Here is a 20,141-nt window from a genome sequence, read left to right as displayed (position 1 = left end):
CAAGGTGAAAACTGAAAAAAAGAAATGAAAAAAAAAAACAGCTGTGTGCAAAAGAAAAGAAGAACATTACCAAGGATTTTACAGCTTTACAAAAATGAACAACACTGAGAGAGAGAAAAAATAAAATTAGAATTTACTGCATGGGAGCAGCTAAAAATAAAAATAAAATAAAATAAAAAAAAGCCGAAAAAAAAAAACATAAAACATAAGCACTTCGAAAAAAATAAATACAAATTTAAAAAAAAATATTGGTTATTACTCAGTGTGTAGACTGTTTTTTAATCACCTTATTATTAAGAAAAAAAATATTTAAATAAATAAATAAATAAAGACTCCTTGCAGTTTTTAGTTCAATAGAGACTGAGGCTGTCGGCTCTATTTCTGTATAAGGTGAATGTGAGCGGCATCTTGTGTGGGTGGGACTGGTCCCAAATATAAACACTGAAAACGAAAGTATAATACTCACTGCAGAATGGCGACGGCTTCTAGTGAGTAGCCTTTACACATTACACGTTTTTTTTTATCTCCACAGCACTGACTGTGTCTTATTGTTGATTTGACTGATATTTGTTTGTTGTCTTTATGTGTATGTTCCCACGCGCCGGTTTTTGCCTTATGAAAGGAGTCATGTGTGTTTGTTTTTATCAGGCATTTATAGTTACGGTTGATCGAATGAAAACAAAATCAGCAGGACGCTTGATATATATGGCATTTTCTAATGAAATGGGAATGACTCTGAATGGCTCTGGACTTTCAGTCGGGCGCACAGATTTATCAGAAGTGGCGAATTGACAGTTTTACAGTTTGGTTTTTCATGGAGCTCCCTCCAACGCATCGTTTTAAAACTACAGCCCAAACCTGGTCCTCACGGGCATGTACAACATGTGCTATAATTAGCCAACAGTGAAAGCAGATAAACATCAGATTACTTGCACTTGCACTTTCTTTCAAACTGTGTGTCTAATCACACCAGACAAAATAAATTTCATGCCTTTATATGCATTTATATACTATATACAGTATTTATTATTTTATTAAGTCAGGGTGATGAATGGTGTGAAGTGTACTTCCCACTAGGCACACGATTGTAAATATCATTGTTAGCTGTATTTGCCTTACTTGTGACTGAGGGGTCAAGCCGAAAACACATCCCCAGACTAAAGGCACACACAATTGTCCATATAGAGCATATATGGCCATGTGGTGTATATTTGTGTTGTATGCAGAAATGTATTGGACTATAGGTGTGTGAACATTTGTGAAACATGCCCACCCTTCTAGGCTAAAGAACATATACAGTCATGTGTATATCAGACATTGGATATTGTGAATAAAAGCGTCCACTGAACATATAGACATATGTGTGTTTCATTCTCTCCCAATGCTGTGCCCTTTTTGTTTTTCCAGAGTCTGACAGCGAAGCCAGTAATGCGTTTACTGATTCTGACGTCAGTGATGCGTCCTCCAGTGACGCAGATTCCGATTCAGAACCCGATTGTCAGGTTTGTTTGTTGGCAGAGAAGATGTTTCACTTTCATAATCACTATGACAAGTGACGACTTGTCACTTAAATCCAATCTATGCACATTTATATATGCTGATGAGAGTTTACTACCATTTCTACTGCCATTTTGTTTTTTTTTAAACTGACACAGCACATAACTGTATTTACCTCTGTAATGATGAAAACCTATCTTTTCGTTTTAAGTCTACTGCGAAGGAGCCTTGCGAGTATTACAACAAGGGTCACTGTCGGGATGCTGACAGGTGCCCTAACTTGCACATCTGCAAGAATGCCCTGAAAGGAAACTGCCCATATGGGTCTAAATGTAAGCTGAACCATCCCAGAGGTGGAAGGCGGTCCTCTCGTGAAGACAGAGGGGCTGCGGACCGATCGATGTCTTCAGGTTTTTCCTTTAAAATGTTTTTCCTTATCTAAATCAAAGGGCTCAGAACAGAGGGTATTATATGTAGTTTAGATTATAAAGCCTCCTGAGGCAAATTTGTGATTTTGGCTGTAGAAACTAAACTGACTTGGCTTTTTGAGGTACAATAGTTTACAGTTTACAATAGTTTACAGTACCTTGACTCTAAAACAAAAAGAGCAGTGGAACAAGCAGAGAACACAATAATGTCAGTAATCTGACATTAGTAGATGTAGCAAAAGTGCTATCAATTGTTTGCTTATTAATACGTTGAGAAGTCATGGAGCAACTTAAGAATTTGTGTTTCTAGCTATCTAATAATGTCAATATTATATCTGCTTTCTTTTAACCAGAACATAACTTTAATTGTGGCCAGTGCTACCAGTGGCAGCTGAAAGATGGAGATGACTGGAAGAGTATTGATAATGATCACATAATCGAGGCCCAGTACTGCCTGCCCCATACCAAAGGCATTAAAATCTACAACACACAGTATGGGTAAGAGCTAAAACCAGGTTACACAGTGCTGAAGCTGGTGTTAATGTATTTGACAAACAAGTACTGTCTGTAAATACCAAAGCTTATTCACATCAGTGAGCCTCTCAGTTGCACAGGGTGCTGTGTTCCTCTGTGATAATAAATATGGGCACTGTAGTTTATTTTTAACTGACTCTATTTCACACACCATCATGCTAATCACTAGAGCAACAAATGCGTCTTAGTCTGCAGCTGAAAATAATCATCACTAAATGTACTAGTAACATTTTGAGATTATGACATTTACATTTTAGGGGATTATTTAACTTTTTGTAAAAACTCAGTTTTCAAGATTCATGTCTCCTTGGTGGTGAGTGACAAGGTAGAAAAATGTAGGAATAGGAAAGAACCGAGAACTACAGAAAAACATTTTTAGTTTTGGTCTTTTAAATTTTTCATGACACCAGCCCTTATCCTCTGAGCACAGTTGGGAGCAGAGCCAGTCTGGGTTGCTACAGCTGATTATTTATTTCTCTGTAGGGCCGTGAGCATAGATTTTAACAAGATGAAAGTGTATGGAAAGCAGCTGAGGGTGAGACGTTTGGATGATGGAAACACCCTGTGGATCTGGTACTGCACTTTGCGTCGCAAGTGGGTTAAGTATGGGGACAAGGTAAATACAGTAACTCAGCTTTGTTTATGTGTCCACAAATACACCAAGATGTGATTTAAAGAGTGAGACAAAATTCTGAATGTATTTTGATTTGTGTTTTTTTTTGGACAGGGTTCAAAGGGCAATCGCATTCCAGTGAAGAACTCTGACATAGAGGCAAAGTTTCAGTGTGACCCATCAAGCTCTTTTTCTTTCAACATTGGAGCTAAGACCTTAAAAATTGACTTCAGAGGTGTGGTATACTCACACAACCCGAGTGCTCATTTTTATAACCCCATTCTAACTAAATTCTGTAAAACGTTGTTGGTTTCTTCTCAGATACAAACTTCATTGCTCCTTTTTGTCTTCTGTTAGAAATGAAACAGGTGAGCGATAGAAGAAAGAGGAGAGTCACTCGTCGACCACTGTACCGACAAAAAACAGGGGCAGGGTGAGCTTGGATTTTCCACAGCCACAGCTAGTCAGCTTAGATAAGTATAAAGACTTAGAAAAGGGGGCAACATCAAGAGGAACACTGCTGTTTGTTAAGAAATACCCCCCCCCCCCCCCCCCCCCCGCATCCAATCTTTATGCTAAGCTAGGCTAACCAACTGCTGGCTGTAACCTTGTATTTACTGTACAGTCACCTAACTCTTACTGAGATAGCAGATAAGCATATTTTTCTAAATGTTGTTGTTACAGAGTTTCTCAGGCAGCCTCAGCTCTCCAGAGTGTTTCTCTGGGCACCAAACCACAGTGGCAGTTTGAAGGAAGCAACAGAACATGGCACAACTTCAAACACACCGTAAGTTATCTGCAGAGTGGAGGTTAACAGTGATCTCAGAGACTTTATTTTTCCCTGAGTAATAGTACTAAGCTGAACCATGATGATTAGAAAGGCCTTGTTTCAGCAGAGAGGCTCTACGCCTGAATGCTCGGTGACCAGTGATGACATTGAGATGCAGTACCAGCAAAACCCCCAAAGCAGCATGGTCTTCAAAGTGAAGGGAGAACCCTATAAGCTAGACTTCAAAGGTAAAGACATGTTTTAAATACTGTGAGAGCAAACAATAACTGGAAATAACTTAAGTAATTTGAAACTAAATACCACAGTTTATTTATTTGTGGTGAGTTTTAAGTGTACCAACTGACGTACAAACCAGAAACCAGGATGCACGGGAGGGATCTCAGCTGTGATATACTGTGACATTTCCTTACATGTTTTTTACTGTTATTTTCTACAGCAATGAACCAAACCAACCTCAGGACAAAGCGTTCACGCAAGGTCAGACGTGTGCTGGTGTGAGACCTCCAGAAGACAGTCCACATGCACTTGTGCAATACCATACTTTATACTATGTTACTACTAACTCTAATCTGAGATTCATTTATTTGTTTTGAGCATACTGAAGGCTGATGTGGTCTTTAAAAACGTGGTTGCCATAGGGGATTGTGTCTTTGAAGTTTACAAGTACACAAGTAAATGCTGCCTTATAAACATTTCTGAAAATCTTAGATGATGTTTTGTGGTATCTTGCCTTTTTTAAAGTGCTCATTTTAAAAAGTGAATGTATTGTAACCTTCACTTTGATTTGTCTCATCCCTATAATTTAACAGTGTCATAGCATAGAAAGGGATGCAATAATTTTATACTGCTAACTCTGAGGAAGAAAATAAACTATGGTGCAAAAAAAACTCCAGAAATGGACATAAGACATAATATGTTATGTTCATGCTGCAACATACTCACTGCCCCTTAAACTGTAACTCAGGTGGCTGCATTATGCAATCAAACCCATGCAGTTATTCAGTTCGGTTCATATTATTTTTAGCTCAATATTGAAGCCCTGTCTTGAACTTTAAAGTTTATTCTCCTTCATGTGTGTTTTGTTTTAAATATGAGTGAAAACGATTGCGTATTTTAGGAAATAAAGAAAAGACAACATCCTGTCTGTTGTGTTGTTGTTGTTTGTTTGAGACACTACTGTGGTGAATTTCAATTCAAACACTATATATAGTAACTTAAATGTAAGTTAAACCTGAATTTTCCATACTTCTACCTAAGAAGTGCTATGGTGAATTTAAGCGTCAGTAGCAACGTGTGCTGACTGCAGTCAAACTGTGAGCAGTGTCATAATTATCTTCTACCAAAATAAATCAAACGGCTCACAGCTGAACCTCTTCTGGCAGTAAGTCCCACAGATAGAGGTCACTGTTCTCAAGGCCGAGTCTGAACATTCATTCCCTGCAACCGAAAGTGAAAGACGCCGCTGTTTGTCAAATTAGAATCGAAACCTTTACCATCGATGACTAAAGGCGAAGGCGAAACAAGCTGACGGGTTTATCGATTTATTATTTCCTACTGTTTGTTTAATCTGCCTTTTTAGTTAATATTATGATGTATTTTCTCCAGAGCACGGTGAGTCTACAGGATCAGTCTGAGCTATAGAAAGCTGTTTCTCAGTTTGAGTTTGTTTGCCGAAGAGCTTTAACAGATTCGTGATCTGTGCACTATTTATATTTGTTGCTTACAGGATGATGAAGTTGAGGTGCGTTCGCAGGGGACTCCAGGTCCGTATGACACGACAATTTTTTAAAGTTTCTGTTGTATTATATTTTATCACTGAAGTACATTATTTATCGGTTATTTAACTATTTAGCCGATTGACTCTCATCTGGACAGACTTACAGTGAAGCCACGAATTACATCACAAGTCGATAGTTCAGTTTCTTTTTTTAACAAAACAAACAAACAAAAAAAAAGCATGAAAGAGTGACTGGAAAAAAGTTTTATTTTTCTGTTACACTATAAACATTCATTTATAATAAATACCAGACATGTTGAAGACATTAATGTGGGGCACACTCAACAGCGTCAAACATTAACCCAGTCTGGGGTCAGACTGGCTCACAGCTACCTGCCAGACTTCTGTCAGGCTTTGTGTAAATCATGCGTTCCTCTGAGAGCACACATATCTGTTACAGCCAGTTGGAAACATTACCAGTGGCAACTGTTGGCTGGACAGCAGTGGCTGCCAATTGAAAATGACCATGTGATCGAGGCCCACTACTGCCATCCTGGAGCTAAAGAAATCGCCATCAACACTTCCTTTGGGTCAGTGGTGTTATTTTATTTGGTCTTATCTTTGGCTATTTTATCTGCTACACAAAAATTCTTAAAGTTCAGACATTTTATTTAGGAAGCTCTCATGTTTGATCTGGACATATCCGGATTTAAAGAAATGCTTAATGTTTGTGCCATTATTAAGTGTTTTTAAATTAAATTCAGGGGACTTAAATTGATGCACGTGGAAGGATGGAAGGGTTTTGTGTTGATGAATTTAGAACAAAATGTCAATCGTGTGTCTTCACAGACGGGTGTTCATTGACTTCGATACGCTGCAGACTAAGGGCACAAATCTAAAGGTTCACAGACTAAGTTTGGTACCCCAGGGCCAAATCGAGGACGTGGCCTGGTACTTCAGAGATGACCAGCTGTGGCGTGAATATGGATCCCAGGTGAGGAGGCTCTTTGGCATGAAGCTTCAGGTTCAGTTGATGTTCTCTGAACCTCTCCCTGTGCACTCTTGACTAACTTTGCACAAAACGCCACCACCTTTCCCTCCTCCACTCCTTCAGGGCTCCAGCATGATGGCGTCATCAGTCAGCAGTAGAGATGTTGAGCATCAGTTCACTATCAACCCTCAGGGAACCTTCACCTTCATGGTGGGCTCCAGAGCTTACAGACTCGACTTCTCCAGTATGTGGTGCTTAAATCGATTTGCTTGTGTGAGCCAGTTAATTTAAAATGTCTTCACTGAGTGAAATCTAACTGATGGTATTTTACTGTGAAGCCATGACCCAAACAAACTCCACCACAGGCTGGTGCAGGAAGGTACGCAGGCGACCAAAATTTACTTTCAACACTTGGAGGTAAGAGGATTCTGAAAAAGTTTCCCTCCTGCATTCAGACAGGCAAATGTTTGCATGCTCTGCATCCCAAAGAGATCAGCCATCATCTACTGAACTGTCTACTGACAAACAGCCTTACCTTGGAGGATTTTTGTCATGAAGAAAGACTTGAAACAGAATTTTGAATCAGTATAGAGTGCACAGGAAAAGACAACAGTAAGAAAAGTGAAACCTCTGATCAATATAGGAATCCTCATGGGGCTTCACTGCAGAGAAACCTGTGAGAAGCGCCTGTATTTAGTTTTGAACATGTGTGATAGTGTCTTCACATCTCTGCAGCCTTTACTCAGCCTCAGTCCTGCCCTCAGCTTCCTCCTCCCAGCTCGCTGATGGAAGCTACAGGTGGGAATTCATGGGAGGCGAGGGGGGATGGACAGAATATCAAGCACATGTAAGTAGGGCATCTGACAGTTTCAGGCAGACTTTCAACTAGAAATGTAAACATTTGGTACATATTAGTATGCCTTATAAAGATATTAAACTGCCATAAATAATGCCATCTGGTGGTCACAGTGAAAATACCTCTATTGAATTCAGTATAAAGTTTGTACATTTACAGTTGTTTTCAGCGAGTTCAGAGACTCTGCAGTTCTTATCCTGCATTTCAGGGACAATGTGGAATAAATCCCTCGAAAGTGACTTTATCTGTGCTTGTTTATATTTGTGTGTAGATATGTCCGTTTGACAGCGCTGCCATTGAGAGACAATACCAGCTGAACCCACAGGGCCAGCTACACTTCAACATCAGGAAATACTCGTACACGTTGGATTTTTCAAGTAACACACACACACATACAGCTACTCTTAACTAAACCAGACAACCAGCCAATGGGTGTAATTGCATGCAATTAACACATTCTCAATTCTCACACTGGTTTATCGTAGGAATGTGTCAGGTCAATAACAATGTCGGGACTACAAGACAAGTGAGGAGGACCTTTAACTACGGGAGCCAACAAAGCAGCAGGTCAGGAGACATGATAATATGCCAAACACCTGAACCATAGCAAGAGATCCCTTATTTGTTTGAATGGGTGAAGCCCTTAATTAACAAATTAAATACAATTTAAGGGGCGCACAACTTTCCCTATCCTTTACAAATTAAATGTTCAGACATTTCTTAAATTCCCTAATTATCAGTTTAAGGTCAGCTAAACACCAAATCTGCATAGCAAGGCCAGCTCAGTTCACTGAGCAGCAGTCTGTGAAACATATTTGTAACGCGTGTGCTACTGTAAATGTTTTCAACTTTCATTCCTCTGTTGTTCCTCAGCTCTGGTACGATGCCAGTGTGGCAGTTTCAAGATGTGGGTGGAAAATGGAAAGATTACTCAAAAGTAAGACACTAATTTCTTTTGGTAAATGTGTAAATACCACACGCTTACAAGTTAACAGCCACAGAAGCAGCTATTCAGGCACAGTGCTTAACATTAAAGTCAGCATGCAGCGGTTGTAGAGATATGTCAAAGCGGTGGGCTGACTTCCTGACTTGTGTTGCTTTCTGTGTCATGCAGCAGTGCGGTCAGTGCAGTGTTTCCAGTCAGGACATTGAGCTCCAGTACCAACAGAACCCATCAGGAACTATGCTATTTACTGCCAGTAACTTTAGCTATGAGCTGAACTTCTCAGGTGAGCTGCAAACATGGACAACTTAAGTTTTTATCCAAGTTAAAAATATGTATTTCAGATTTTGATCTCAAAACAAGTGGCAGTAACCCTCGTTACAGTAAAGGATTATTCCTTTTTTCTGAAGCTCAGACTTTTTTTTTTTTTTTTCAGCCATGACCCAGAGAAACCTGTCCACAAACACCACCAGATCAGTGCAACGACTTAACCAGTGACAGTTGTAGAGATAAGGAGTAAACTTTATGTTGATTTTACCAGTTTACGTCACTGCCTGCCTCAGGTCGTCTCTCATGCTGGAAGGATTCGGTGCTTTTCACATGCTGCCTCCTCTTTTTCCTGCTTGGATGAACTTACAGAACAGTTATTTAAACATGGGATATTTAATAAAAGGTGTGAGGACACACTTGATAATCTTTATAACAACAGGGTTTATGAATACGATCCACTTTGTGTTGTGGTGTTTGTTTTTTGTTTTTTTTTTTGAGGTTTTATTTTTAACCTTAAACCTTAAGAGATGTTTACCAGTGTTTCATGTAATGCTGCCTATTGTTTTAAAATATTAAAATGTTCATTAGTACAGTCTTGTAATCAGCACACTGTGGATTGTTTTTCTTTCTCTAAATTAAAGTTACTTACACTCCAATATCTGAAATAGTGATTGAGAGCCACTGCACAAATGATGACCATGGTTTCAGAGTATTAGATGGTGTACTTTCCTTTATATGTACAGATTTTCACTGAACCACCTCAGAGACCAGCACCTTAACACATAAAACACGGGCCACACTACACATATATGACAGCAGTAGTATACAAACAATCTCGTAGAAGAATAAGCTTTAGTTTTCTGCTTTGGGGTTCTGCCAAGATATGTGACACACGCTCCAAAGATCACATCCACTTTGAGATGAAATCAAAACTTCCACATAGTGTATGTCGATCTACAGATGAAAAAGATCCAATCACAGACACATTTGTAGTCGCGTTTGACAAAAATAGGGAAATTAACAGAACCTGAAGAGCCAAATGCACAAGCGTGTAACACTGCCATGCGGCTGGAGAAAGCTCGCTTTGTATGGGTGGCATTATTACACAAAAACAAATGTTAATGCATAAAAAACAATGTTACACTTCAGCATGTTAACAACAATCATTGTCAAAAGAAACGCAGTGTGACCAAGGTGCATGAAAAACCCTAAAATGGTGTAAATCGCTTAAAAACAAAAAAAAGTCAGATTTAGAATGAAAACACATCAGTGTTGAACAGTTTAGAAAATCAGACAGCTCTGTGAAGTTATTGTAGGTCAGTGAAGATGAAAATAAGGACTCATCGACAGCTGCTTGAGCCAATCGATACGCACCCTCAACAACCGACAAGGATTATTGCACACAACTCATCTAAGGCCTCTTAACCATTATCACAAGAACATAAAAAGGCCCTCACAGAGCAATCCATTTTTAAATAACTATATATTTACACTTCATATTATGTCGCCAGCACAGGTCCTCTGACAGCTGAAAAGTGCTGAAATCAAAATATATAGTGATATCTTCTTCACTGTACAAATTGATCAACAGAAATGGTTCACTGGAGGATTCTGAGCTCCGTAAAAACATGGTCGGGTCAAATCCAGCTGGATGCGTGAAATAAAACGTCATTGGTCACTGGAATAATCAGGAATCATTGTTAGAAAAGTGGTCAACTTCAGTAACATGCAATAAAGCGAGTAATTTGAGAAGCAAATGCTGGACAGCTAATTAAGGAGGAAAATATTAATATTTGAGTAACAGATGAGCGCTGTCTGCCAAGCTTTACACATGTACCCATGTAAGGCACAATAGCCTACGCAGTGCATATGGTCCTTGTTCATCACTTTGAGCGTGAGCCTCTTGTTAAAAGGACACTAATGTAATAGCTACTCCACACATCCTAACCCACTATCAGACACATAAGTCATTCATACTGCATTTACAGAAACTGATGCAATGTGGTTTTTGATACCAAAGGAGGCAAAATGGTTGTCAACAAACTTTGATCAGACAAAAACTAACCCTTCCCCGTTTCAACATGCTTGCTTACATGTCAAACCAAGTGATGGGAGAAGCAAGCTTCGCAACGCTAGGACCACACGATAAAAGAATGAGACCAAAGGGGGAAAAAATAAAGTCCGACTAATTTAATTTGTGTTCTCAAAATGGAAGTGCTGCAGAGAAACAGTTACCATGGAGACAGACTGCAGAGGGGTTACTCTGTTTGCCCCATCTAAACTGCGACTGCTGGGCTGTCAATTCTCTACACCCCCTTTCAGATGGTCTCCGCAGAGGAGCCTCTTGGATGCAGATCAGTGACTGCAGGCTTGTCAGTGCTACACTTCAAACCATCTCCCGCTGGACTCAGACATTTTGTTGTATGCGGTATTTGTTTTTAAGCCAACCCTCTGATCACTTTAGACATGCAGCAAATCCTAAAATAGTCTGGAGAAACAATAAAGGTACAGAGGCCTGAAACTGAGCAGATGTGAGGCACGGAGGCCACTTTTTCCATCTTTCTCTGCCAATTCTGAAGAGTGATTCTGATGCAACTTGTTCAGGAAGTGAAATCCACTCAATCCACTCAATCATTCGCGATATAAACAAAAAACCTTCCTGAATAAACTGAGTTGGGATTCATCTCAACCCATGACATCTGGACTCCCAAGAATGTCAAGTACAAAACAGTAGGAAACCCCCAGCATTTAAAGAACACAGCATAGAAGAAGTAGTTCCCATCCCAATGTTTTTGTCCTTCAGATCAATTAGAAATGGAATTCAGGTGCAGGCTAACTTGCCAGCTGCATGTGAGCAAGATTCTGAATTTAAACCAGGTCAGATTAAAAATACAGTCAGCAACGTCCTTGAAAGGATTTTAAATCTTCACATTCAATCAGTGTCTTGTTCTGTGAGAATTCAAGGCTTCTCTGTCCAAAGTTATCAAAAGAATAAACTTCACCCGGCATCTTTTCACTTTTAGCCAAATAAGTCTTTCAGATCATTGTTGACAGATGCGCTATGTTTAATTCCACTTTGGTTCATGCTAGGGGCAGCAGCGGGTTGAGAAAAGTTCTGCGGGCTGAAAAACGGGTTTGCTTGCATCCCAAACCCACTCGGCATCCCTCCCATACCTACAGACGCACCATGCATCTGAGTCTGAGCGTTCTGGGCTGAACCGAACTGATTGAGCCAAGGGGTGTTGGTTCCAGATGCAGCCGTGGGACCCATTTGATTGAGACTGACTTTGGGCTTGCTGGGCGTAAAAAGACTGTCTAAGGCTGACATGTCGGGGACTTTATTTGTCTGCCCAATGGGTGCTTGATTCTGTGTGAGCGCTCCAAAGTTCGGGGTGCTGGTGGTAGTGGCCATGCCACCATAGAGGACGGGGCCTGTGGGCCGCATGCCCATCCCCATGCCTGTCTGGAAGCCCATAGGTGAGTTGAAGCCATTAGAGACCGGGGCGGCCATGGAGCCAACCATGGGGCTGGAGGAAGGGAAGGCAGCGATGGTGCTGCCCTGCACTGGGGCTGGTCGTGCTGTGTTACCCAAGGACAGGCTGTTGAGCGATGTCATGTTGTTGAGAAGGCTGCTGGTCAGATCCTTAGTCTGTAACATTAAATAGGGTGAGGTTTATGTACGCAAGCCATTAGTGTCTGAGCATGACTGTGTACACTGCAGTACGCAGTTTTTACCTGTGAGTTGGATGTGGCGGCTGGTTTTATGGACTGTGGTGCTAAAGGTTGCTGGTTCCTCAGTTTGGCTGCTTGCTCCTGCTCCTTAGCCAATCGCTGTTTCTCCTCTAGAGTCAGAGACATCTAGGGGGGGTTCAAAGGAAGAGAGACCATGAACAAATTGGTCTACATGCTAAATGAGCAAAGGTGAAATTTTCTGTAAATGAGGCATGAAATCATTTCCATACCCTATTAGGCTGTGAGGCTGCTGCTGCTGCTGCAGATCCATTCTCTTTCCCATTGACCCCTGTGCTGCTAAAGATATCGTCAATCTGAAAGCAAAAAAAAAAAAGGAATATGGAATCACTGCAGTACAGACAGGTGACAACAACATTTCCGGTCTTTTCAGGAACTTTTAAAGCAAAAGAAAATATTTCTTTCACGGTAGTAGACCCATGTTGTCTGATCTGTTGCTTGTTTAACATGGAATCGACCTCTCACCTGGTTGACAGAGCTTGGTGGGCTCTTGGTCTCCTCTGATTGGTTCCCTGGGTTTGAAATGTTTATACTCCTATTAGAAGAAACAACAACAAACAAAGTAAGAAAAGAGAAGGACTCTGAAAGGAAGCATGTATACAAGCCAGGTTAGTCATGCCTTTATCGTACTCATGTGACCAGGATCGACTGTTCATTGCTTTCTATTAGAGATCCAATTACCCCAGACATCTTAAGTAATTTGAATAAAAAAATTATTTTAATATTTACGACTATTTAATTAATAGTCAAAGGGAATAAAACAGAGTCTATTGCACAGGGTGAATCCAATTAACATATACCTCTGCTGCTCCTGCATGGCGTGCAGCTGCTCCAGCTTGGTCTTGTGTTCAGCCTCCATACGACTCAGCATGTCCCGTATGACCACCATGAACGAGTTAAACTGAAACATGTATCAGTTAAGATTAGATAAGGAAAAAATTAAATGAGGAAAATAAGATGTGTTTTCAGAGAATTGCAGGTACATGAAATTTAAAAAGGTATGTGCAAGTTGTTTAGTACTTGATTCAGGTTGAGGTTGTTGTCTATACTAAGAGAGACAAGGTGGGGCAGGCTCTTGCTGGCAAGGTGCTCTTTGGGAATGCCTAGCTTCTTGTGGCTGAAGGTGCATTTATAGATTCCTAAAGTGAGGCGAAAGGAAGTCAAATAATCAATCATTAAGCAAACCAAGAGGTTGGTCAACTGTTTCAATCACATGAGTAAGAAATGGTGTAGAGTCCAGTTTCTTTACCTAGAATGCCCATGAGTACTGCTGGTTCTCTAGAGGGGATCTGTTGTAGGAAGGGCAGGATCTCATCAATGACAAACCACTTGTCTAAATATTCCAATATCTTCCCGAGACACACCAAAGAGTTCACTCGTACCTATAGAGTAACAAAGAAGAATTCATATATTGGCAAAGTCAATAAATATATGTACAATTTAACTGAGATACCATAGTGGTGGAAGTAAGAGTACAACAGTCTTAGAGAAGGACAGGGGCAAAGGAAAAGACATTTTAAAGACATAACTAGAGAAAAATATAATTTTGTGGAGGCAGAAAGCAGAAAATAACTAATAAAAACTCACAGCTAGTGAGGAGGTCTGTAGGCAGGCGGATTTGATTCGAGGGATGAGGGAGTTCTTCATGGATGGGTAGTCAATCAGGTTGGCAAACGTCGGGATGATGTTCAGGCACAGCTCCTGCTCAGCCACAGATAAGATGTTATGAAATATGACATTTTTATGATGCCAAGTACAGCATCCGTTCTTACTGTTCTCTCAAGATAACACTGAAAAGAGACGAACGGTACCAGCAGGTGACAAGTGGAATGTTAAAAATATACACCAGTGAAGTAAAAACTGGCAACTATTCTCAATGTGTTTACCTCAAATGGGTGATGTCTAAAGCAACTGGAAATCTCAAACCTAAAAATATTTTTAACACAGCATCTGCAAGTATACAGTACCTCCTTTGATCATGACCTATTTGATGATGACAACTTCCACTAGTCAATTTTGGTGCCATCTGAATTTGATCTGGTGGTCACCTTTCTGGTTTCTGACTGTATTATTTAATACTGAGCAGCCCCATACCTGGATCTGTACAGAAGGGGCTTCCAGTGCTCTGTACACCATAGGCAACACGCTGTTCTTAATGTCCTCTGCTGGGGTTTTGGTCAGCAACAGGTCCATCTTTTGCAGGAAGATCAGCAGGATCTGGACAGCACAGAGACCCAGTTAGGATGTCAAGAGTCAAAAGCAAGAGAATACTATCCAATCTTCTACTCATGAGTACAGTGGTAGGTGTCAGTGAGTGGAGACTGATTTCAGTGGCTTTAGTACAGCTTTTAGTACTACAACACCAACAACACAACACATACACTAGCTGATGTAACTGGTGCGTATTCACAGCAGAGACCACTCACCATATTACTAGCCTGAGGAGGCATGGAAAGAAAAATACAGAGAAAGACAAGTCTTGATAAAGTAACAGAATGAGGCCAAACAGAGCATGCTTAGTTAGGCTGTACGTCTCAAACACAAAACTGCCAAAAGGGAAAAAAACATCATGCAAAGGTTTTAAGAGAGAAAACTACTTCTCAGAAGGTTTTTAAACAGGACACAGCACATTAGCTGAGAACATATCACCTGAGTGCCATGCCAGCTTAGCAACAATTGCTTAGATCACAATAGTATAGTCTCTTGAACAACCAGTTGTGTTGCTAGCCTGCCGTGACAAGTGTTTTTAAGTGTGTCTACCTGAACAGGCTCCTGCTGCTTGAAAACAGGTGTGAGGTCAGGCATGATGAGACGAACGTACTCCTCCTTTGTGCACTCCTCAGCGATCAGCAGCACATTGGGGAGCACAAAGGGAACCATGTCCGGGTTTACAAACTCTGAGGTCAACGCTGGCAAGATTCGATACACCACCACTCTCTGTGAGAAAGGAAATAAAAAAAATACATATTTGAAGCTGCAACTAAAGAAACCAGAGAAAAAGCTAAACAAAACACACAAAAAACAGAAATCAACTACTTGAGCTATGACTTTTTGACCATGTAGCTCAGCCTTTGAATCCAATTTCACTGCATTTCCTACACAAAATGTACGAGCATTTACCTTGGGTAGTTTGGGCAGGACTTTGGGGAGGCCTTTGTAGAACTGAGACTTTTGTAGGTTGTCCCGTTGGAAGAGGGAGTCAAAGTATTGAAGAGTAACAGCACCCACGTCGTCAAAAAATGGTATCTGAATTCAAAACAAAAAAAAAAACATGGAAAATAGGAACAAAGCACAAACATTATACTACATGAGTTGACAAGATCACCAGCATACATGTCATAACAATCCAAACCTTGGTCATCTGGTCAGCATCAGGCCGGACATTGGGCGTGACGCTAAGCAGCATTTTGACATGTTCCCGAACCTCCTCAGGGATCTTGTTCAGCAGTGCGGGACTCATGCTGCTCAGCTATGATTTAAAAAACACAGAAATAAAGGAAAACAATAAATTACCAGAAGCTGACTGGTAATAATAACACACCCTTAAACTACAGCGCACAAGTTTTATTTCTACTGAAGCTGAGGTTTCCACTTTAAGAAGCAAGACATCTGCCTGCACTATGAGCTGGTCAGTGACTCAGACCTGAGCACACAAAAGCAGCTGCCAGGAGGAGACTGAGAGAGGGAAAAAATAAAAAATAAAAAATACAGAAAATAGTTTCCACATGTCCAGTGACCCTGTATTGTAGTGGCATGTATATTTTTTCTGAAGATCAAAATGTCATTAAGAGAAACAAATGCCCATCCCAAGAACTAGTCACATCTAGATTTATGATCCTTTGAATCTATCCGGTCATTTGTCATGCTTCTACATTCCACACATCTCCACTCACCTGGTCCAGCTGCCTGCTGAAGCTCTTAAAAATGTCGTGTTTGTTGACTTGGAAAACAGGCTTGCCCTCATTGAAGATTGCATGCATGACCACGCCCAACGAGTACATGTCGGAGGCTGAGTCACAGCTGACAGACAGGATATACTCAGGGGCCAGGTACTCGGGGTTGGGGAGGCAGAGGGGAGGGAGGTTGGGCTCCCACTCTTTACATGTGTATTTGGGCTGAAGGGGACAACAGAGTAAGAAAATGTAAAGATGTGACAATACTGCCAGACATCAATTTGGCCAGAGCCTCTTGCAGGCAGTAAGCTAAGGTTGAAGCCCTGCCTCCCAGGCTGAATTAATGGAACAAAAATCCTCAACATACCTCCGCATCTGAGGGGTTTGTAGAGGAGATACTGAAGTCAAAGCCCATGATCTTCCATGCTCCACTCTTGTTGAGGATGATGTTCTCTGGACACAGGTTGCCATGGACCATTTTTACCCCACTGTGGAGAAAGGACAAACCCTCCGAAATCTGAAGAGACAGAAAAATGAGTCAGGAAAAATTAAGAGCATGATAGATATAAGCACACTGTTTGAAAAGTGAAAGCAGTGTGTGCAAAATGAAGACCAATGTGGGTGAAAGGGTCAAAAATGAGGAGGATGGAGACAATAAAGCCTGGTAAAGAGGTAACTGCAAATGTGAGGCAAGCAAGCAACTTGTCAGCACTCTCACCTGCAGTAAGCCATACTTGGTCTCCACGTCATATAGTTTGTACTCCTTGATGTCGTTGGGCACAGGACTCGGCAGGTTGTCCCACTGGCCCAGCACATTGGACAGACTGGCAAACACCGGTTCTGTACAGAACGCCAGACAGTCTCTGACGGCCACACATGAGAAATAACATCAAATGACTGCTTTTTAAATGCTGAGTTATTCTTGAACAGACAGAAAATTAACAACATAAGCAAAGGCAAAGACAGGGACAGAAAAGTACAGAGCTGCCCTGGGTTTAAGAAGTTTAAGGACAGAAAGGAGGCACAGCCTCAACTTTATTGAGTATATTATTCGGGGCCCAGTCTATAGAGTCTTTTGATCATGACAAGCTTCTGCTCACGTACGAACACACAGGCAGACAAACAGATCTGTTATCAGATTTTTTTTTCCCTCAAATGTCGAGCCCCACTTTCAGGTGTGACTCATTCAATTTGCCCTTGATATGCGTGTCTGTGTGCGTGTGTTAATCACCGTGACTCTTCCAGAGGATGCTGCACAGTCAGGAGACGGGGGTGGCGCAGTCTGGTCAGCTGTTGCACCCCTCTTTTCAGCGAATCAATGATTTGGTCCTTCTCAAATTTCTGATACTTGTCAACCATCTTCTTATCAAACACAAACACTGCCACTTCCTGGGGCACCAAAGACAAACAACAAGGTGCTGAATTTAGCTTTGTCAAGTCCCACAGTTTTTTCTGGTGTCGAAAGTGCTCAGCTGACTTCATCAAATACACAAGAACAATTAGTTATTTATCTATTTAAGTCTGAACTTGAATTGGAGCCTGATCAGGGGGAGGATATTAGCACACACCTGTTTGGTGGACTTCTTGGTCCCATTGTAGATCCTCCAGGACATGCCAGGACCCCCGCTGGCAATATGTCGTCCAACCTCAAACTCCCGCGTCACCGGGTTGCCCATGACAGCGCTGGTGACATCTGCCGTCACCTTAGTGACGGTGCTTTTCAGCTTGTTTAGCATGGATTCCATGTTCAGGCTTGACCTGGCAGCTGAGGTACAGATGACAAACCACCCAGGACAGGTAAACAGTTAAAGAAAAATAGAGTCTTTAACTAAGAGTTACACACCAGTAAGGTGTCAAAACAATAAGCCTTTGCATTCACTGAAAGACACAGCTGTACGCTTACCCTTTCCAGCTAAGCAAAAGCCTTCAACAATCCATTAGACATGCACTCTAATGCACCTGCTTGAAAATTTGCACATCAAAGTGCCCACCAGCGTCCGGCATGTGCTGGCTGAGGAGAATAAGCACCATAATAGGCCACGCTGTCCCCAGAAATTTAAAATGATTCCGAGCAAACTCAAGCACACCACAGTGACGCTCTCTTTCAAAATACTTCAGAGAAACTTGAAAGCATGTTAGGCAACAGGAAGTCAGACAAAAGAACATGGCTGACGGTAATATGGCCAAATAATGTTGACTGTTTTTTCATGGTTTTATCTGTCTTAACTGATTTATAATATATAACAATATGTGCCATTATCATATAAAACAAGATTCACACTGTACAGTTTGCATAATTAATGCTTTACAGACTCCTGCACAAAAAGAGTTAGGCATTACTATAAAATGGATCAAAGACCACTGAATATATATACAAATTTGGAGGTCCTTGCCAATACCCACTCTGGTCCATTCTGTTAATGAGAATCCCTGCATATACTGTATATATACTGTTGATATACAGTACAACACCTCCCTCAAGCCTATGCATGCTCAGCCTATGCCAACTGCTGCACCACTATGTGAATAACCAAAATAAGAGTACACAAAATCTACTTGAGTCAAGCCCAAAACAATGTAGCTTCATTATAAGATGTGAACCTATGCTGAGAGACACTGCAGGATTTCTGGCCTGATTTATTCAGCTATGAGAGAATCAAGAGCATTAACCTGTCAACAGTGAGGCATAACTGTGTCATAGCTCATTCTTTATTTCGTGATGCATACAGGGGCTAAGCAAACAATGCCAAATATTTCCCCTCGCATGAGGCTGTTTAAATATTTTATTGGCAACAAGCATGAAGGGTTTATTTGCTAATTCTTAGTTTAACGTTATCTTAAGATGGCAGTCAGTTCACTTTGCGCGACCTAACATCTGTCGACGTGAGCTGCCAGCTAGTGGCCAGACGAACGGAGGTAAACTGTGAGAGCAGCGTTCTGGACATTCACCTGACCAAAGCCACCTGCACCATAGAGCCTACCTAGCCTAGCGCACTCGTTAGCAAGTTAGCCGCCAGGATACCGTGCAGTTTAGTAATAACAGGTTGTTAACGTTGCTATGTTCTGCCACGCTGTCCCTGTCAGAAGATCAAACGATGTATTAGTTTTGAACTTAAGTATTTTAATGTTAGATTAAAATAGACTTAGCGTGACAATCACGTTTGTATAGGAAATACATTGATGTTAGCTAAGTTGTCTTGTTTAGCCTGTACGCACTCATCAAAACTAGCACAGTACTATGACACTGTCGTTAGCCGTTAATAGCTATCTTTCTAAACCTTCTTTTAACCCTTTATCTACCTGCGTAGCTCACAGGGTTGCCATCATCGCTGCAAACGGTGTACGGCTTTTTTTTATACAAACAGATCACGGTAGTCACCAAGCTAACTAGCCAACAACGCGCAAGTAGACAGTGACGTTACTGTCATTACAGTCAAAAAACGTTTGTCTGAATCCAAAACTGTCACTCCGACACCCTCCAGCTACTTACCTTAATATAAAAAGGGTTCTCAGTTTTATTTCTTGTGATATGTGGACTCTCAGCAGTAGCGCTGTCAGTAATGGCTGTGAAACACAGCCCCCATGTCTTACAGTAGCATACGAAATGAGTTAGCTTAATAAGCTAGTGAACGAACAATCCTACTTCCGGGTTTTTTAATGGCGTCAGGTGCCTTAACGTCATCTGAGTTTTTTTTTTAAACGAACTATTTTGCAGTCATTCTACAGTATGCACAAATAAACTGCACATCAAGTATTTTCATGTGTAGCGCACACAAACACTAATGTAAATACAACCCCTGCCTTTCTTCAAATGTTAGTGGACTATTACCTTTCATTTCACGAAGTTACAAATAGAAAA

At 41.0% G+C, this 20,141-nt stretch overlaps 3 protein-coding genes across 4 annotated transcripts; 2 read left to right on the top strand and 1 right to left on the bottom strand.

Moving 5' to 3' along the window:
• Positions 1-454: 454 nt before the first annotated feature.
• On the top strand, positions 455-5,002 carry si:ch211-244b2.4 (uncharacterized protein LOC541512 homolog). 2 transcript variants are annotated; one of them, XM_041029656.1, is made up of 10 exons: positions 455-488; positions 1,408-1,502; positions 1,709-1,907; positions 2,279-2,423; positions 2,943-3,075; positions 3,187-3,307; positions 3,430-3,505; positions 3,757-3,859; positions 3,969-4,089; positions 4,299-5,002. In XM_041029656.1, exons 1-10 carry the CDS (start codon positions 473-475, stop codon positions 4,358-4,360), a joined length of 1,071 nt encoding a protein of 356 aa, XP_040885590.1. In that variant the 5' UTR covers positions 455-472; the 3' UTR covers positions 4,361-5,002. The 2 variants fall into 2 exon arrangements, with proteins under 2 accessions (XP_040885590.1, XP_040885589.1); XM_041029655.1 differs by having other exon boundaries at positions 3,966-4,089.
• Positions 5,003-5,318: 316 nt separating this feature from the next.
• si:ch211-244b2.3 (uncharacterized protein LOC557230 homolog) lies at positions 5,319-8,943 on the top strand. Its single transcript, XM_041030020.1, has 12 exons — positions 5,319-5,473; positions 5,589-5,625; positions 6,040-6,169; positions 6,429-6,573; positions 6,694-6,814; positions 6,909-6,987; positions 7,306-7,417; positions 7,698-7,803; positions 7,912-7,993; positions 8,300-8,363; positions 8,541-8,655; positions 8,806-8,943. The coding sequence occupies exons 1-12, from the start codon at positions 5,450-5,452 to the stop codon at positions 8,865-8,867; spliced, it is 1,077 nt and encodes a 358-aa protein (XP_040885954.1). The 5' UTR covers positions 5,319-5,449; the 3' UTR covers positions 8,868-8,943.
• Positions 8,944-9,097: 154 nt separating this feature from the next.
• Positions 9,098-19,891, bottom strand: scyl2 (SCY1 like pseudokinase 2). The gene is made up of 18 exons (XM_041030019.1): positions 19,773-19,891; positions 17,851-18,047; positions 17,514-17,671; positions 17,001-17,145; positions 16,650-16,799; positions 16,283-16,504; positions 15,742-15,858; positions 15,510-15,635; positions 15,150-15,326; positions 14,484-14,606; positions 13,977-14,090; positions 13,639-13,771; positions 13,410-13,528; positions 13,190-13,290; positions 12,855-12,924; positions 12,602-12,685; positions 12,375-12,497; positions 9,098-12,288 (listed from the first exon to the last, which is right to left on the bottom strand). Exons 2-18 carry the CDS (start codon positions 18,025-18,027, stop codon positions 11,659-11,661), a joined length of 2,769 nt encoding a protein of 922 aa, XP_040885953.1. The 5' UTR covers positions 18,028-18,047; positions 19,773-19,891; the 3' UTR covers positions 9,098-11,658.
• Between the last annotated feature and the right edge of the window lie 250 nt (positions 19,892-20,141).

This window comes from Toxotes jaculatrix, chromosome 22 (assembly GCF_017976425.1).
Source record: "Toxotes jaculatrix isolate fToxJac2 chromosome 22, fToxJac2.pri, whole genome shotgun sequence".
Classification (NCBI taxonomy): Eukaryota; Metazoa; Chordata; class Actinopteri; family Toxotidae; genus Toxotes; species Toxotes jaculatrix.
This window is presented reverse-complemented; position numbering and strand designations above follow the sequence as displayed.

Bases quoted from the DNA above. Each gene is read 5' to 3' on its own strand.
- si:ch211-244b2.4 (XM_041029655.1), top strand. The intron at 1,503-1,708 runs GTTTGTTTGTTG...TTTCGTTTTAAG, and splicing joins ATTCAGAACCCGATTGTCAG to TCTACTGCGAAGGAGCCTTG. The intron at 3,076-3,186 runs GTAAATACAGTA...TTTTTTGGACAG, and splicing joins GGGTTAAGTATGGGGACAAG to GGTTCAAAGGGCAATCGCAT.
- si:ch211-244b2.3 (XM_041030020.1), top strand. From the start codon at position 5,450: ATGATGTATTTTCTCCAGAGCACG. The intron at 6,574-6,693 runs GTGAGGAGGCTC...CCACTCCTTCAG, and splicing joins GGCGTGAATATGGATCCCAG to GGCTCCAGCATGATGGCGTC. The intron at 6,815-6,908 runs GTATGTGGTGCT...TTTACTGTGAAG, and splicing joins TTACAGACTCGACTTCTCCA to CCATGACCCAAACAAACTCC.
- scyl2 (XM_041030019.1), bottom strand. From the start codon at position 18,027: ATGGAATCCATGCTAAACAAGCTGAAAAGCACCGTCACTAAGGTGACG. The intron at 15,636-15,741 runs GTTTGGATTGTT...TTTTGAATTCAG, and splicing joins ATGCTGACCAGATGACCAAG to ATACCATTTTTTGACGACGT. The intron at 14,091-14,483 runs GTATGGGGCTGC...GTGGCTGAGCAG, and splicing joins CCCCTTCTGTACAGATCCAG to GAGCTGTGCCTGAACATCAT.